We start from the raw sequence: 14,063 nt of genomic DNA on the forward strand, positions 1-14,063 counted from the left end.
GTGGACAGGAGCAGCAGTGAGATGCACTTTCTTCGACTTTTTAACCGACGCGTTTTAAAGCGGGGCCGTGGCCCTTTAAGAACCAGTCTCCCCAGCAGCGGCGGTGGAGAGCGGGGCCAGCCCGGAGGAGCCAGAGACTGCAGCAGCAGCAGCAGCAGCAGCAGCAGCAGCAGCAGCACAAGCACAGCAGCATCACATCCCCAGCCGCCGTCAGCCCACCTGACAGCACAAGCGGAGCGGCGGACAGGCAGCACCGGCCGGCCTCCCGGTTCAGATCACAACAAACCGCGTCCTGGAGGGGAATGGGGGGGCACCCAGCCCGCTAAATAGCCGACTACATTTCTTAGAAGCGGAAGGCGTACGGTCGGCGGTCCACCAAGATGGTATCCTGGATTATTTCGAGGATAGTTGTGTGAGTACGGGTTGGGCTGCATCTGTTGCCGTGTTTAAACGTTAGGCAGAGCAGCGGCACCATTAATCAGCTTTCTGATGCTGTGCGCTGCGCCGCGCCAACTAGCTAGGCTTGAGTCTATTTTTTTTTGTCCGTATATAGTTACATTTCAGTAACCTGGAAACATACTGTGGGTAGACTGCTGTTCGGGTACCCGTTTAAGCAATTACCAACACCAACCGTCTGTCACTGCTAGAATGATGCAGTACTGTCTGCACCCAGCGCTTGCTAGCCGCTGGTAGCTAACTAACGTATGCGTGCCAGCCAGCCACTGCAAGCACGTGACAGACAACGTATTGGCAGGGAAATAATTCGTTAGCTTGGCCACGCTACTCAAGTGGAACCTGCTTAATATGCCTGCCCCGCTTCAGACAAGTAAACAGACTCCAAACTAGCTGCGGTGGCTATTAAAAAGCATCCCAGCCCGAGTATTGCCGCCGTGGTGACTGAGCATCTCAGCACCAGCTGGTAACATGAGTTGGTAAAACGTGATGACAGCAACCGTCCATCCACCCATGGCTAGGCCCATGGCTCGGGAACTGGCCGGATAAATGTGGATGACTTGTGTATTTTCAGTATGGCAACGTGTTGGCTACGCATCACAGACAGATTCCTTGCTGTGTTCAGAGAGAGAGAGAGCGGTATCAGCAGCTCGGGCCTCGGCTTCCACCTGTACACACCACATCCCGACAGTGTGGATGACTCAACTAAAGCCAGCAACTGGCCTCATCCTCTTCCCCAATGTAGACACTCTTGCAATGCTGCATCAAGGTTGCCTTATGTCAGATGACTGCTCTGAGTTTTTAAGTTGGATATTGTGCCGTCCGACCGCTGGGTGTACCTGTCTGTCACAGATGCTGTCAGTTTTTTATGTGGTTTATGATGTGGATGTATGGCTGCTAGGGTGTCTTTGAAAGGCCCAGGTGTAGAAATGTCACTCTTGTTTTAGTCCTATAAATATTCTGCCTGCCTGGCTTACATAAGTAAAGGATAACATGGGCAAACTGTTTTTTTTTAAAAAATTTTTTGTTTTGTTTTGTTTGTCAGTGAATTCTAGCTGGCCCGTCCACTTGACTACACCTCAGGTAGTCATGCGTGGATTGGGAGACAAACAATGGGACTGGATATGCATCATAATGGCTGCTTCACATCTAACACTAGAGCAGTTGTTTTTTCACCTTTATTCTGCTTTTAAACATGCAGCTGCGTCTTTTTTTTATGTCGTATGACAGAAAAATGATTTGTACTAACCTGAAAACCGAACAGATGAAAAATCAGCGCAACTCAAATCACTCTATCAGTCTCTGCAAGAGGACTGGATGCCCTCAAACCCAAAGATGGGGACACAAAGAGGCACAGGGCGTCTGCTGATCAGTCTGCTGGCCTAGAGGCCTGCTACGAGTCGCCTCCGCTTACTGTACAGAGCTGAGAGGTGCTGCACACATGACTGGGCAGCTCAGACACTCACAGAGGACCTACTTAAATGCTGAGAAAAACAGTAGATCTGCTCAGGCTGCCCAGCGGTGGGAGCACAAGCCTCATTGGGAGACTTGTGTGATACACATTCAGTCTTTAGTTTAGATGAAGTGTTATAAGTCACAATCACTGGTTTACACTGTAAGCGTACAGACAAACTGGTGACTTTCTGAACTCTATTCTCCCTGCTGTCCCCTCACTCAGCATTCAGCATCCTGTCACATCAGCACAAATCCCCACCCGGGCACAGGATGCGACCAAATGCACATCAAAAACACAGCTCTGTGTGCAGTGTCTCACTCTGCACGTGGACTAACACATGTTGACCCACCCCTGGCAGACTTTTATGTGTTTTTCCACTTAATCTCGCTGTAGTCTTCCTGACTCCATCATTATCAGGCCAGTGTGTTTTGACAAGCCACTGCCCATCACCTCTCTATTGTGGCATCACCGTTAAGATCAGAGCTATCTAGACACTGACTGTGTTTAAGTATAAGCAGCCCAGTGATACAAAGAGCTACTTATGTTTACATAACCTCCAGGCAAACATAATAAACTGCTTTTTAAGCAGGAACATGTTTGTGAGGTATCAGCGTCAACACCCAGAGGCCATGTTCTCAAACTGAATCCCTCTCCTCTGACCCAAGCTCCTCTGCTCCTCTGCTCTTTTCAGCCTTGCCTTTGGGACGCTCTACCCAGCATACTCCTCATACAAGGCTGTCAAAACGAAGAATGTGAAGGAGTATGTGAGTATCACCTCTGGTTACTAAAGTTTTTGACCGTTGCCTGCTCTGTTTGACTTTTGAGATATTTTTACACTAATGTTTAAAGTTTTAAATGAACGTTCTGAGACAGAAACTAATAGAAATCCCAAAGATAGAAATTTGGGTCAGACAAACACTTGACATTGTTTCATCAGAGGGCAAAGATTCATTACCTGGAATAATTTCTTTTTTGACGTGGGCCACAATAACTCTTCTTTTTCTTTGAAGACTATCACTTGAAGACTGGTGACAAAAATTTCAAGCATGTTTGATAATGGTCAGTCTCTCCCAGACAAGGTCATAGGCATGGCAGGGGAGCTAATTTGGGACACATCAACCTTCATGAAAGGGGGTCACTACGGCAATGCAATAAATAAATAAATAAATAAATAAATAAATATATATATAAATTAATAAATAAATAAATCTCTATATATATATCTATATATATATATAGATATATATATATATATATATATATATATTTTTTTTTTTTTTTCAGCATGTATTATATAATTATTCTAATGTACACGGACATGGCAAAGTTTTGACCCTGACATGAAACGGTAGTGTGTGGGCATTCTTTCATCTGTTTGAACAGATAACCTCTATTCACTGAAAGAACATATTTGAATGTGCCTGCGCGTTCTGACAATTACATAAGTCATGCCATGCTGATGATAGTGAAAACCATTTGCATCATTTAGTTCAGTTGTTCCCATTCTTATGAAGTAGTTAATAGTTTACCCTTTCAGGCCTCTAAAAAATTGAAGTCAAATGAAGCCATTTACAAAAGGGGTAAATCTCTTTGTTTGACCCACTAATTACTCTGTGTTTAAGGGGAAATAAGACAAAAAGGTTGGGAACTAATGATGCAACTAACACCCAAAACATGTTGACTGCATGAAGCTATCCAATCCCCTGATACCAAAATGATTCATAGTTCAAATGAACACACCCAGAATTTGTCATAGGGTCCAATTGCACCTCCAAATCCCCATATTTTTTGATCAGTTCAGCATTGATACTTTACATCTTAGCAAACTCATGCTTGAGTCTTAACACATCAGCACTAAAATGGGAGAGAAGTTTGGGATTTATCGTTAGTATCATCTGAATATCTATCACAACACATAAAGTGGTGATGAGTTCAGAATGGTATGACCAGGGTTGACAGTGGGAACAGTGGAGTCCGTAAACCACATTGGGTCCTCCCTGTTTACCTCATTGTGACAAGAGATATGAGAGAGAGGGGGTCGAGGAGGGGGAGGAGATAGTGATAGCAGTACTCTGGCCTTCCGCCTAGATTTGCACTGGAGAACAGTCGCCTCATGGCAGGTTACCATGGCAACCCCCCCCCCCCCCAAAAATCACTGCTCAAGCTGATGGCCACAGAAGGAGCGAATGAGGGAATGAGAGAGAGAGAGAGAGAGTGTGAGTGAGTGGAGGACGCCATTTTTAGAAATGTTGTTTTCATTCCCCCTTCCTCTTGTTTGGCTTGTTTCTAATGAATCGAATGATTCAGTATTATGTGTGTTTACACGGCTGCATGCCTGTGGCCTGTTAATGCCTTTAAACATACCGTTACCATCCAGTTCTCTTCTCTTTAACTCTGTAACGTGATATACCAATATGTTTTATAATTGTGACTGCATTTCCATTGGTACTCAAGCTAATTTGTGTTTAAATGCCTAGTTTACTGCATATTTAGAGGATGCCCCACATTTCCTTTGTCTCTGGAGGTCAACCATGCATACTGATGTGATCCAAAAGAACTGAAACATATGTTGGCGTGTGTGTGTGTGTGTGTGTGTGTGGCTTCTGTTTAGCTCCATGTGTCTCAGCACGTGTGCACCGGATGCTGAGGGTTTCCATGTGCTATTTTTGTTATGTTCTCCCTCCTCACCTGTGTGTGTTTGTGTGTGTCCAGGTGAAGTGGATGATGTACTGGATAGTATTTGCGTTGTTCACCACAGCAGAGACAGCCACAGACCTGCTCCTATCATGGTGAGTCATGAGCTGCTCACGGTCATGCCCAACCAGCTTGTAATAAATAAACAGCTTATACAGTATCAATAGATGCATTCATGTGTGTATCAAGTGCTAAATGTTCTTGTTATTTTTAGTACAATAATCTCTGAAAGTATCTTTTCACTTTAGCATCATAAAATGCAACTCACACAATTATTTAGTCTCTTTATACAACAGATCAGTGTCTTCCCTTCTCTCATTGTGTCTTTCTCTTTATAGCTTGGGTGTCTCCACCTTCATCAAGCCTTTCTTCTCACTGCTGAATTTAATAACTCTGTTTCATTGCCCAGGTTTCCGTTTTACTTTGAGCTAAAGATTGCCTTTGTGATCTGGCTCCTGTCCCCATACACCAAGGGCTCCAGTGTCCTCTACCGCAAGTTTGTCCACCCAACCCTGTCCAACAAAGAGAAGGTAGGAACGTGACATATCAAGTCATTTAACCCCTTTCACAAATGTAAACTGGTGTGCACATTGAAGTATTCTGAAATCATCCTTTCTTTTTTATTTTTCCCATTGTTCTTTGTTATGATTGCTTACATTATTGTCTTTCACTCTTCCCCTCAACTGTCCTCCTGTGCTATAGGAGATAGATGAGTACATTGCACAGGCCAAAGACAGGAGTTATGAGACCATGATGAAGTTTGGAAAGAGAGGTCTCAACCTGGCTGCTAATGCTGCTGTTACTGCTGCCACCAAGGTGAGCTGTGTACTCTGGTGATGTTAGATACCATCATGATTTAATAGCTCAAACAAATTTACTAATGCTTGATGTTCACATTAATGTTTTGACTTCTGTAATATGATCACTGTTGATTGGGTTACGAGTGATTTTTAGCCCTGTTTGGACTGAGCATCTATGATCCAGTACTGTACAGATTGTGTCTGATTCCAATTGAGATGCAGCTCAGCACAAATGTTAGAATGTGTTTCGAATGCTTCTCAAATGACCACTGTGATCACATTTTGCTTGCCTGCTCACATGGGATTTTTCAGTGGGAAATTTTGACAGCTGCTAAACAGAGAGTAATACTTAAAAACATTTCCACTCAGCCTTACAGCTAAAGAAGAGAATTAATTTGACTGGAAATGTTTTACTGAGAACACACTTCAAACTTCATACACACTACATGATTAAAAATTTGGTCCTGTTTGGTCAAAGATTCCTTGTATATCGATTCTATATTACATTTTGTGTGTGGCTGTATTTAAATGTGGCTCATGTGATAAGATCCCAGTGCATCCTCAGTGTGTTTGGGATGAATTCACTGCTGTACCTGCAGACGTCTACTGAAGTCTGACATATATCAGTTTCCCCAACATGTATTTTAATGCTTATGTCTACACCGCCTGCGTAGAGAAAGCAGAACACAGTCCCTGGAGTAACGAGTGTAAAACTGGAGAAAATAGCCTTGAAGCCTAAAGATAAGCTCTGGGTTGCGTTTATAACAGACCAAATAATTGCTTCAGCCAAACAAACGGGTCCTGAAGGTTCAACAAATTGTTATTGATGTGAAACTGTGAGCCCCTGCAAACAGTAATTGTTTGTGCTCCTAAATCAGTGTTGCAATGGCAAATGGCTACAGTGAGTCCAAAGTCCTATATTTACAGTTAAGTTCAGTGGAAGTTTTCATTAAAGCCATTGTTTAATTGCTGACACTTGTTGACACAATACTAGTTAATGCTCTGCTCAGTATTAACGTGTAAGTCTTCACCATTGCTGTTTATACTCCTGTGCAGAGGTCTTTGTCACATAAACAGATCACACTAACCATGCAGCTAACTGATATTCAAGCAGACATTTAATGTTTGATGCAGTGTACTGACTTAATTTTTGCACATAAATTGTAAAGCAAATATTTTTAGTGCAGTTGCTTATTATTAATTGGTAATGGTAAGGGTTGCAACTAACAATTCTTTCCACTATTGATTAATCTAACAATTATTTGTTTAGTTAATTGAATAATTTCTTGATCCAAACAATAGACAAAATAGACAAAACGATCCAAAAAGACAAAAGTGCCCACCACAATATCCCAGAACACAAAGTGACATCTTCAGATTGCTTTTTTTTGTCTGACCAACAGTCCAAAACCTAAATATATTCAAATTTACAATAGTATGAAACAGAGAAAGCAGTAAATCCTGATATTTGAGAAGCTGGAACCAAAGGCATTTGGCATGTTTGGCATTTTTGCTTGAAAGAGGACTGAAATAACCAAATCGTCAAAAAAATTGTCAAAAATTGTCAAATAATTTTCAGCCGATTGACTGACTAATCGATTAATGGACTAATCATTGCAGCCTTGACGGTAAAGTCAAAATTTATGCCCCTTAAAGCTCTGGGTATCCTTAAAAGGCCAGTATCCTCATATTGTCACTGCAAAAACTGAATAAAACCATTAACTGCAGAACCTTGGCAGTTGGATTTTCACCACACATGAGAATTAGCTAATGATAAGAATAATATAAAAAAAAATTAAATTCCTCTCTACATAAAAGTTATATAGGGGTAAGTGAAGATATACTTTTCTGCTCCAACAAATGTAACTCGTCTGTGTTTGGTTTTGCTGCGATGCCCAGGGGCAGGGTGTGCTGTCAGACAAGCTGCGGAGTTTCAGCATGCAGGACCTGACTCTCATCAATACTGAGGATGAGCTGGCTCTGCACACGTCAGACGCCCGCATGAGACGGGACCCCATGGACGAGATGAGCTCAGGGGCCAGCACGCTGCCCCGGGCCAAGAGCACTGCTGCACGGCAGAGTAAGGCCGCACAACACGCACATCCCACACTGCGTCATTAGCAGCTTCACGTTTAGGAGCATGGAGTTGTGCATAAATACATATGTATGTCCAGTTTGTTGATTTGAGTCTCCCAGAGGACTTTGTTTAACTTTTATCAGAGCAGGACCAGGGCTGTTCCAGCCAACTGAAGTCATGTGATTTAAAGCACTGCAGAATGGGGGGGCAAAGCATGTGATTCTAGTGGGAGGAGAGGCCTGGAAGGAGGACGCTTTGTGTCTCACTACACTGCAGGCTGGCTGGCTGTGTGGGCCTGACAAGCTGTGAACTGAATACAGAGAGAGACACAGAGACAGTGAAACATGAACGGAGAGAGCAGAGTGGCACATTTAAATTTATACTAACAAAGAAACCAAGTTCAAAAACCAGATGGACAGAAAAATAGAGCAAATCAACAGAAGTAAAAGCGTTGGACAGCGTGAATGGGGAAAAAAAAATTTTCAAGGTGATTTGTGCGTGGATATTGCTAAATAACTTTTGGGATCTATATAGTATTTAGGGAGGAAATCCAAGCTCAAAAGTCCTCTTACTAATGATCCGGAGCTTTCAACCTCTTCTCAGTCTTTATTTAAGGAATGGAGCAGACTACTTATTTTAGAATAACTATTTAAACTTCTCACTGAGCCACCACACTAGCAAGCAAAAAAAAAAAAAAAATTAAAAAACTCTTCTCCGTTTGTAAATTGGTCTGATTTGTAAAGGAATCAGGTTTGATTAAAGCTATACTCCTTTCCACGACGTCCAGACTGTTTGCCAAGAATCTACATGCATTTACAAGACATAATAAATACATTGGTTATGGATTAAAATTGCTTTGTAAATTTCTATTTTAATGCTCTAACCATACTGAAAAACAGAATAATGAATAATGAAGATGGACCTACACAAATTCATATGTATTTTCCTCATTTCTTTTTTCTGTTTCTCATAGTCCTTGTGAATGCACATGACACAAACAAAATGAGGACCCACTTCATAACACCACAAGAGGTCTCCAGCGTACCTATAACTTGCTCCACCAATCAAATGTTTCAGGTTGTACTGTAACTCAGTTGTTCCAGAACAATTTGAGTTGTGTCCCATAAAATGTAGAAATGTCTAGTCGTGACCCATTGTCAAAGCTCTAATGTAGGGTGTATTAGCCTACGAACGATTTGCCGTTTTCATAGTGTTTAATTACATTATTTTTATTTTTAGCCTTATTAATTGTATCAGTATTTCACATGAAAATATGATTAAACAAAATTCTGATAATCAAACATAATTTTTTGTTGCATAATTTTCTTTTAATTCTTTGCCCTTTAATCATCTCGTGACCCCTCAGATTTATCTTGCGACCTCTTACAACACTACCAAGGTTGGGAACGACTACTGTCAGTGGTTAAAGTTTGGTTTAGGGGCCGTCAGTCCTAGTGAAAGATTGATTGTTTCGTTTTCCACGTACTGGGAATAAGTGCTGCAGCACTAGAGTCTCTTCGAGTGCTTCCAGCAGCAGACTGGGACCAAAGCTTCTCTGCTGCTCATGTAGAATTTGGTGTGAGTGCACTGAAACAGAGGCGCCTCAGATGACCCTGTTTGGTTTTTTTCTGCTGTCTTGGTAGCTGGGCAGAAGAAACTTTTCTTCAGTGTGACCTTTATTATACAGCCAACATCCAACTTTAAAACTAGTGGAAGCAAATTGTTCTTTGAAATTTGGCCACTGGGTGGTGTGAGAGACTGTGACTGCAGTGATGCACTGGTCTGCAAATACACACTTTTGCTTCAGTGTTGTTGTCTTTTGGATGAATTTTGTAAATTCATGGAAAAGAGGTTCATCCATTGTACATTTTAATGTTGTTTTATAGAATAGAATCACATTGGCTCAGAGGAAATGAAATGCAGAAGACTGGAAAGCTGGTGACAGTTAAGTTTGGTTCTTGTTGCTCTGGTGAATCATCTGATTTCAGTCACTTTTTTTTTCACCTGCTTTAAGTCTCAACCACGAACTACTCTCTCACTGAACAACCACTGATTTTTTTTTTTTTTTTTTTTCTTTCTTTCTTTCTTTCTTTGTCCAATCCTGCAGCACGCTCATTGGCAGCCACGTCCATTGCTGATGACACGTCATCCCAACACAGCTCTGACCAATCGGACACAAGGACAGAGCACTCTGATGAAGATGTGGGAGACAAAGCCACCAAACGTGGGACCAGCGTCAAGGCAACCAAGAAACCTGCTGCTGCTAAAACAGAGGTAGGGCCAGCAACACACACACAGACACAGAGCAAGAGCAAGACGTGCATCTCAAGAGCTTATGCATCATTTCTACATTATAATGTAGATGGTACAATACGGCAGTAATGACTTAAAATTTGTATCACAATAATTTTGGCCTATTGTCAATATTAAGATTTTTTTGTTCAAGATTTGTTTAGCCACAACAAATCCATTTCCAGTAAGAGGGGGGAAGTTTTCATGTTGTCAATACAAAATATTGCAATAGTTTCATATCGTGCAAAGTTCAAACTTTGTATTGTGCTTAAACATCATTTCAGTTGGAAACAGTGTGATGTTTTGCCAATTAAGCTAGACAAAAATGTTTTCCCAGCATTTAAGAGTTACTTGTTTTCTGAGGTTTTCCTAGACTGTTTTGTCATTTTTCAGGGGCAACATAGTACATACTCAAAACTTGCTTACATTTGGTGTGTAGTATGGAATTAGGACACAGCTAATGACAGTCCTAACAGACTGATGTTTAGCAGGTATAATTCTTTTTACCATGTTCAGGTATTTGGTCATAAAACAAAGCATTAGCGAAACTGAAATTCTGACCAGATGATGGTGCTAAAGGGAAAGTTTTTTTTAATTCATCCTGAGAGGATCATGAAAGTGTGTACCAAATTTATCAGCAATCCATCCAAAAAGATATCTTGTATTGTATAACATATCGCAAGACCCTAGTTAAACCTTCACTGTACCCTTTCTCCACTTGAATAGTTCACTGTTGTCTCTCTTCTTTTCCTTCTGTCGTTTGATCAGCTGTGTTAATTGCGCTTAACTTGCCCCTCCCTCCTGTCCCTCTCCTCCCTCTGCAAGACTCAAACTAAGACGGTGAAGAAGCCAACAAAGAAAAAGACGGCGACTAATAATGCAGAGACGCCACCATAAGGCCTGCTGTTCACATCCACCGGCCTACAGTCTCTCCACCCACAGCCTGCAGGCTCTTCTTCCTATGTATTGTCTCCACACAAACACTCGTAAACTATATGTATATAATATATCAATCACAGAAATTGCATCACTCTTGCTGGTTTTGAGAGCAGAGTGCAGATTTAGTTTTTAGCCGTATGTGGCCACTTTTATGTGGGAACAGTTCTTTTACATTAGCTGGGTTGCTGCATTTTTTTTTGTGTCACTCAGATTTAACAGTGGGGGATGTTTCTCAGCCTTTTTTTTTTTGTTTGTTTGTTTTTTTTTTTGGTCTGAAGATGGTTGTTAATCTAATCATTGATGCTCCTTTTTCCTTTAACCCGTAGGCACGTATGTAGGTCCCCATAATAGTTGATAACATGAGCTGGCCATGTGCAGTTTTCCAGTCTCATCGAAGTTACTGATTCATGTTCTGTTGACGTTCTTGATTTAAGAGTAGTTCCACAGATTTGAGTCCCTTATGTATTGTCTTGGCTACTTCTACATGGATCCAGTTGAAAATGAAAATCTCATGCAGGCCACAGGTCTTCATCCTCATTTTGACCTGGCCATGATGCTAGAAATCCTCAGAGAGATCAGCAAAACAAACTGATTTGAATTGTTCCTGAGGGTTTATTTATTTATTTATTTATTTATTTTTGTTTTTTGACCTAGGAGTAAGTCGGAGTTAAGATCAACTTTAAGGCCTGCATTGACGATAGTTGTAGACATCCTTAATACTGCTTAAGACCTAATCATTCCCACTTTTGACTACTTTTCAGCTCATAATAGCTGTCGCTCAGCAACCACCATGTCCTAGCTCATGTAACTGTCTAGTTTTACAGGATTATTTGTGATCAAACCTGTCTTGGTTCTTGCGTTTACCTGTTTTAATTTTAAACTCTGACTGTATTTTACGCCTCACAGCTTGTGGACAATTTCAAAGTTCAGCTTCCCCTCATGAAGGCTGTATACCTCCTATACCTGAGTGAGTCTGGCTCTGCTACGTTCAGGTCTCGCTCACAGCAACTTTCTTCCTCACTGCTTTAATGTGACTTTGAAGACATGGACAGTGCTGGTGATTGAGTGGTTGGTGTAGTCTCCGCTTAGGAATCCTTCATCTAGACATCACACTTTTAGGTTGTATTTATCCAAGATCATTTATTTATTGCACTTGCATTTTATCCGGTTCTTTTGGTTACGTAATATTAGTAATAAATATGATCAGTTGTGCATAGCCGGGCCTCTTAAGGTGATGCTGTATCTGAGTGATGACAGGGCTCTCTCCCAATAAATGCAGTAGTCATAGATGAGTTGCCAGTGTTTGTGAGGTAACATATCTGCTTTCAGTGACACCTGTATATTGTTTGTTTTTCAACATTAGAAATTCATGGAGTAGCTCTGCACTTTCTCACTTTCATTTTACACAGCTGTGTGGTGACATTTTGCCTCACTATAAAAGCAGGACAAAGCAAAGCAATATGGAAATAATTCAACCAAAACCAACATCAGGAGACTATGTGAGAATTATTTTCTCATCCCCATGTTATTTCAGATGTGGGGGGAGTGTCAGACCAGGCTGTGGGTGTTTCTAAACACACTGGACTTTAGTTCTGGGACGAGCTCTTCAGGGTTGCCAGCCTCTACATTGGGCGTGGTTTCTTCTGAGTGCTCTGTATTTGGAGATTTAAAAGCATGAGACTACTTCTGCATTCATTACTGCTGTCTGCAGTTTGACACTAGTATGAACCAGTAGGGGGAGACGAACCCCACGTCAACTGTTGGCAACATAACTAAACAACATGTAAACACAGTGTAAATAGTAAACTTAACTGTATCTGCGGTGTGAGCTTGCTTGCCTTATTCATTCTCTGGGCTGACATCTTTTTAATTTCTTAATTTTTGTGTGGGTGTTTTTTTTTTTTTTTTAAAACAACTCTTAGCCTTGACAAATCATATGTCCTGAGACCAGAGGAAACTCAATGTAGACTTCTGGTGTCGGAAGTGACTTTTTGTATTTTTACTTAACATGCTTATTTTTCTTTCTGTCTTTTCACATTAAGACCTTTTTAACTCTTCTCCATCACAAAGTAAGGAATCTCCAGACTGAGTCCAAACTGATGTTTGTGCGTTCACATCCTGCTATGTTCTCTACTCAGACTGGTTATGAAGTATTTTAGGGCCATAAGTTCTTAATTCAATGTTTGCACTGAATAAAAAGGAGACATCATATAATTAGAAGACATTCTGTCTTATCAAGCTACTCTGCATTTTTATCTTGGGTCATTTTTGGATATTTATTGTTGATTATTTTATGTTTAAAATTGGTATCGTGTACAGGGATGTTCATTTGTATCTTGTTTGTGCCAATTCTCAAAGCTCCATGTCATAAAGGATAACAGTATGTGTGCTGGGACAATGGTATGTAACAAGGTCATGTATCAGTTACAAAACTACTAATAAAGGAAATTAAATCAGTGTGTTATTGCCTTTTCTAAGTAGAACTCTGGAGTCTCATACCACCTCTTGGTTTAGTTAACTTGTGGATCCTGTTCTTCCTGCATGAGCACTACCCTTCCTTTCTCTTGGTCCTCAACTAGTAACGCATCCGGTTTATGTCCACACAGGCCTAAAGAACACCAGAGAGCTTTGATGGTTTAATCACAGGCAGATATGGTTAGGTACATAAGTATTTGGACAGTGACACTTTTCGTAACTTGGCCTCTGGACACCACCACAATGGATTTGAAACAAAGCCATAAAGATGTGATTGAAGTGAGACTTTCACCTTTAATTCAAGGGGGTTATCAAAAATATCACTTTAACCGTTTAGGAATTACATCCATTTTATACACAGTCCCTCATTTTCAGAGGCTCAAAAGTAATTTGCAATTAACAAAATATGGATAAAATTCACTGGATGGAGTTATGATGCTGGAATATTTGAGAGCTTTAAAAGATTCTAGACTGCTTAATCCTCAAAACTTTGTACATGCCACAAAAGTTAAAATGCTTCGGCTTTGTCTAAAAGTTTAAACATACAACAAGCCACGTTGTCTCTCCTCAGTAAACATGGACTGTTGCATGTATAAATAAAAATATATCTCACTATCTTCATTTTTCTTTTTCGATGAAGGAAATCATCAAGTGAACTGATTAAAATTTCCGTGCTGTGTTTTGTAACAATTTTGGTCTTTTTTTTAATGTTCTGGATAAAACACGGGAAAGATTTTATTGGTATGTTTCATAAAGACAATGGCAACTGCAAACTGAATTGCAAATTCTTCTCGTTTTTCAGTATGATGTTTTACACAAGGCACATATTCTGCAGTACCACTGGATTTATTTTCTAAAGTCGAATAATGACATTGAA

General features: G+C 40.7%; 1 protein-coding gene across 3 annotated transcripts; it reads left to right on the plus strand.

The window, feature by feature from the left end:
• Positions 1-160: 160 nt before the first annotated feature.
• On the plus strand, positions 161-13,168 carry reep2 (receptor accessory protein 2). Of its 3 annotated transcripts, XM_040120311.1 has the most exons (9): positions 161-412; positions 2,601-2,673; positions 4,622-4,698; positions 5,013-5,133; positions 5,306-5,419; positions 7,303-7,483; positions 8,454-8,512; positions 9,367-9,424; positions 9,588-9,696. In XM_040120311.1, exons 1-8 carry the CDS (start codon positions 381-383, stop codon positions 9,394-9,396), a joined length of 687 nt encoding a protein of 228 aa, XP_039976245.1. In that variant the 5' UTR covers positions 161-380; the 3' UTR covers positions 9,397-9,424; positions 9,588-9,696. The 3 variants fall into 3 exon arrangements, with proteins under 3 accessions (XP_039976245.1, XP_039976243.1, XP_039976244.1); XM_040120309.1 differs by lacking the exons at positions 8,454-8,512; positions 9,367-9,424 and adding an exon at positions 10,598-13,168 and having other exon boundaries at positions 9,588-9,754; XM_040120310.1 differs by lacking the exons at positions 9,367-9,424; positions 9,588-9,696 and having other exon boundaries at positions 8,454-8,698.
• The last annotated feature ends 895 nt before the right edge of the window (positions 13,169-14,063 follow it).

Source organism: Xiphias gladius, chromosome 23 (genome assembly GCF_016859285.1).
Source record: "Xiphias gladius isolate SHS-SW01 ecotype Sanya breed wild chromosome 23, ASM1685928v1, whole genome shotgun sequence".
Classification (NCBI taxonomy): Eukaryota; Metazoa; Chordata; class Actinopteri; order Istiophoriformes; family Xiphiidae; genus Xiphias; species Xiphias gladius.

Excerpts from the sequence above, each read along its gene's own strand:
- reep2 (XM_040120309.1), top strand. The coding sequence starts at position 381 with ATGGTATCCTGGATTATTTCGAGGATAGTTGT. Across the intron at positions 5,420-7,302 it reads CTGTTACTGCTGCCACCAAG|GGGCAGGGTGTGCTGTCAGA; the intron begins GTGAGCTGTGTA and ends TGCGATGCCCAG. Across the intron at positions 7,484-9,587 it reads GAGCACTGCTGCACGGCAGA|CACGCTCATTGGCAGCCACG; the intron begins GTAAGGCCGCAC and ends CCAATCCTGCAG.